Source organism: Chanodichthys erythropterus, chromosome 16, assembly GCF_024489055.1.
Source record: "Chanodichthys erythropterus isolate Z2021 chromosome 16, ASM2448905v1, whole genome shotgun sequence".
In the NCBI taxonomy this organism is placed as follows: Eukaryota; Metazoa; Chordata; class Actinopteri; order Cypriniformes; family Xenocyprididae; genus Chanodichthys; species Chanodichthys erythropterus.
The window spans coordinates 13,550,001-13,554,437 of NC_090236.1; the positions used below are offsets into that span (position 1 = coordinate 13,550,001).

General features: G+C 34.7%; 1 protein-coding gene across 2 annotated transcripts in view; it reads right to left on the reverse strand.

Annotated features, from left to right (window-relative positions):
• pias4b (protein inhibitor of activated STAT, 4b) overlaps positions 1 to 2,967 on the reverse strand; it is an 8,384-nt gene extending 5,417 nt beyond the window's left edge. For both annotated transcript variants that reach the window (XM_067362992.1, XM_067362993.1), the window contains exons 1-6: positions 2,875 to 2,967; positions 2,059 to 2,404; positions 1,689 to 1,773; positions 829 to 870; positions 639 to 729; positions 17 to 142 (exon numbers count right to left, since the gene is read on the reverse strand). In XM_067362992.1, coding sequence (XP_067219093.1) covers positions 17 to 142; positions 639 to 729; positions 829 to 870; positions 1,689 to 1,773; positions 2,059 to 2,404; positions 2,875 to 2,901 — 717 coding nt within the window. In that variant the 5' untranslated portion in view covers positions 2,902 to 2,967. The remainder of the gene's footprint in view (positions 1 to 16; positions 143 to 638; positions 730 to 828; positions 871 to 1,688; positions 1,774 to 2,058; positions 2,405 to 2,874) is intronic.
• Between the last annotated feature and the right edge of the window lie 1,470 nt (positions 2,968 to 4,437).

Genomic DNA, 4,437 nt, shown 5'->3' on the forward strand with positions numbered 1-4,437 from the left:
GGGATTAATTCCGTACCTTGCCGAAGTTTCCCCAAACCACCGAGAATCGATTTGTGAATGTAATATACAGCTCGGGTGTGATGTTGATCGGAAGACACGGACGAGAAGGTTCCGTCCCCATTTTATTGGATGAATAGGAACACTGGGAAAAACACATGAAAATGAGACATAATTAAACTACACTGTGAAAAATTCTACCTTAATTTATCTTACTATATACAGTGAAATTTCAAATACTGTTAAATTTACAGTTTTTGGAACTGAAAAATACCAAGTCATCTTATAATTTACAGTGAAAAACTGTAAACTGACTTTCCCAGAATTCTCACTTTTGATGGTTCTTCATTAAAACATACATTTCTTCTTATTTTATCCTTATCAATTATGCAGATGTCTTATGTTACATCTTATGTCGTTTATTGCATTATTGTGTGTTATGATTGTGTTTTGTAATAGTTTGTATGACACTGTGCGCATCTTATACATTTAAGGAAAATACAATACAATACAATACAATACATGTCGCTTTCTCTTTAGCACCTGTTTTTGGTGGTTGTCACTATATTATAAAGGTAAAAACTGATTTTAGTATTTCAGTAGGTTGGTATATTGACATTATGTTAGCTGCCATACGTCACCTGTACGGGACAGTTAGCATGATTGACTGAAACAACGAGGTTCGGTGGATACTGATCTTCTTCAACACCAACACTCTCACTGTAACAAATCCTGAAAGACACATTTAACACAGAACGAATGCGGTTGAACAGCAGTATGTGTCATTTATTTTATTTTTATTTCTCTCCACTTCTTTTGCATTAGTTTCACCTGAGCACCACCTGAACAGACGTCAAGCCAGACTGAGACGTCCTGATGGAAGGAAGGAAAGAGCTTTAATAACCCAAGAACACGTTTTAAAATACAACAATTATACACCGTGATCAAACACAATATGAGGCACAGAAGCAGTGCTGCAAACACGATCAGAGTGAGACGAATCAATGTGAATCAAACAAGAGTCATAATTCTGAATCATGGACTCAATATGACTATTCAACTCACTTCCTCACTGAATTAACTCACTCAAGTTTATCTTTTCATCACCATGTTTAAAATGCACATTTGGTTCAGTTCTCTTTTCATTTGAATTCTGCATTGCATGTGTCACTATCTAATAAACAGAGGTGCACAAAAGCAAACATTTGTAAGCTTAAATGATGTTCTTTCTCAGTATTTGTGTCTTGTTTTCAGCACATAAACATTCTTAAATCAAGATACATTTAAGAAGCAAAATGACTCAAGCTTTCTGAAAAAAATATGCTTAAAAAAGGAAGAAAATATCTGTCAGTGGGGTCAGAAAAATCATCTTATTTCAAAGGAAAAATCTGATTATTTTCTCCAACCCCATTGGATGATACTTTGCTTTTCTTAAGCATAAACTAACTTAATTTGGATACATTTTTCAGAAAATGATTAATATCTATAAAGACAGTCAAGACATTTTGCAAAAAAAAGTTTCTAGCATGTTGTTAAAATGTTAAACAGAACACAAAACACAAAAACTACAGATGTGTTCCTTAAGTGAACGTATACAGTTTATTTCACAATGTCAACATCCCTCACTACAAACAACAGCACAACACTCATTAAAGTTCAGATGAATGAATAAAGACGAGACAGAAACTCACCGGCTGTTCTGGATCTGAGTCTGTTGATTCTCACTGAGATGAATCAAGAAATCTGAGTTTTGCATGATTCCTCCACAAGTGGGCACTAAAAACATGAGAAAATATACATACATGTACACAAGAATTTACATTCAAATTTATTTGAATAAGGGAAAACGTTTGATTATTTAATTTATAGTAAATTATTGCAGTGCACTTAAAGTGAGCATGAAACTGAAGTCTTTTTTTTAATGAGAAGGCTATAAATGTAGGGCGGATCTTGATTCTGTCAGTGGGGAATTATTATGATTCGGTTTAGTTTCTGAATTAATATAAGATCCTAAAAGCTGAATGCATTATTAAAAACCTTCTTTTTTCATATGCATCATACCCAGAGGTGTCGGAGGCAGAATGGTGTCCAGCGTCTGATAGAAGGGCAGTTTGATCATCTGTGGTTCTGCACAGATAGATATGGGTGATTGCGGTTTTCCGGGCGAGACACACTCTGGCATGGAGATGATTTGGACAGAACTGGGCTTTGAGCTCCTGCGGGCGTCTTTAGAAACCTGCCGGAGTTTGTGAAGCTCTCGGACAGCAGACAGCAGCTCAGGACTGCAGTCATTGTGCAGCAGATCTGAGACTCTCTTCATCAGGTCCTTCTTCAGGCCGCTTTTACTCTTGCCCATCTTGGAGAGCAGAAGACGAAGCTCCGTCACCCGTAAAGCCTCCAGCATCACCTGCAGGACAGGTGAGATACTGATGAACTGTTTTATGATGAACTTACAGTAATATTCTCAGTGTGGGTTTATGTTTTTTTAATTAACATTTTGTATAAGACCATAAGACATCTCAAAGCATTGCTTTGGCCAACAGAAATTGTAATGAATAAACTTTATAAAATTACAAAATATAAAACACATATGAAAGCTAGACTTTTATGAACAATACTCTTGTTGAACAAGAACACAGTCCTCATGCTTTTAGTTCAAATCAACCTTCATAATATAAAGGCTTTCATCTTAAAGTATGGTTTATCAGTTTGTAGAGTGTTTGTTTGTCTGTATAGTTTTACTCTGTCATTTGTGACCCAACAGTGATATAAATGTCTCTTTTGTAATTCCACACGTTCATTTAAAAACAATCAAACACGAGCTAATACAATCAAATTCATAATTAATATGAAAAAAGTCCAAATGAATCTACTTACTGTAGCTTCCAAAACATCCGTGGACATAATCACGCAGAAATAGGAAATATATAAAAAATGTTTACCGTGATGTGAAAAGGCCAATATAAAATGTCATCTGTTGCGGATCAAAGAAGATACGTCATCAATCAAAGTCCGAGTCACATGACATGTAGGCCTAGGACAAACTTGTAAATTGAGAGAGAAAAAAAAAGATTTACAGTTGTACGAAAGAATTAAAAAATCATTATATTTATTCTAAAACAAACTCTTGGATCTGCTTTAAAATTTAAAAACACTTTTGGGTTTCATTTAAAAACAAGACGACTTGCCCTGATCTTATGCTGCGCCAGGTGGCGCTGTTTCTGACTGACTGACATTTAAACAACCCTGATAGTTTGTTCTCTTCTAAAATGTTTAATTTTTGATTGGGATATGTGATTCTAATATTTCTAAAAAAACTAACATATGTGTATTTATGACTAAAAATTGATAGAAAACAATGGGCTTTAAATTACAGCCATTTTTTTGTTACAACAGTGAATTATCACACGATTTTGATCCAAAGACTATAACACTTCATGGAAAACGACTTTGTGTTCAGCATATTTCTGCAACAAATATTTTTCGTATTCTCTAGACTATTTTAAGTCATAAAGTGAGCAGGGTTGCTGCAGTTTTTACAGTATTGTAAATGCAACTCAAATTTTTGTTCATTTACATTTATTCATTTTTAGCATTTAGTAATTCATTTTTAAAAACACCTGAAGTGGGCTATTAAAAAAGTGTTATTTAGTTAAATTGTGTTTTTTTTAAACACACTCTCTTCCACTGTAGAGAAGTAAAGCTGCCAGTGTCCCAATAGGTTGTTTTCAATCACGTGGTTCTGGTGACGCGCAGAATTCAGGTGGACGGCAAGAAGTGAAAATTAGAATGGAAGAGTCCTATTAAAAAAATTAAAGTTGAGCTCATGGATTCCAAGGGAAGTACATTTTGGTTATACATTATCACATACAACAACCCAGTCATTCTCTTCAATGGTTTGACCAATGTCCTTCTCCCACACTCCCTTCAGTCCCGGTAAGGCAGAGGTGCAATTACTAGACGTTGTCATATGTCCTTGATATTGACCCTTTAATCTGATTGTATTCAGTAAAAATTCTTCAATCTCTGTTGTTTCCATTCCCAACTCTTCCTTTGTCTATTTTTGGTTTTAAAAATGTCGTAACTGAAGATATTTGTAAAAACTAGACTTTGGAACTTTATATGCCTCCATAATCTGTTGGAAAGACTTTAGAGTGCCCTCTGAAAATCCCAAAAGATATTTGGAAAAATCTGGGTTAAAAGAAAGTGGGGAAGACAGGGAAAGAGAGACAGAAATTTGTAAGTATGTCTTAACATCTCTCCATACATGAAAATATTCTGAAACATTAGCTTTAATGTTTAGCTTTGTATAGTTCTTATCAAATGGTAAAAACCTAATTGGTAGTGGGGTGCAAGCTGATGCTTCCATATTATACCAGATAGAATTGGTCCTCTCACTGCATCAACTAATCATATTTTTTATCTGGGCTACCCAGTGAT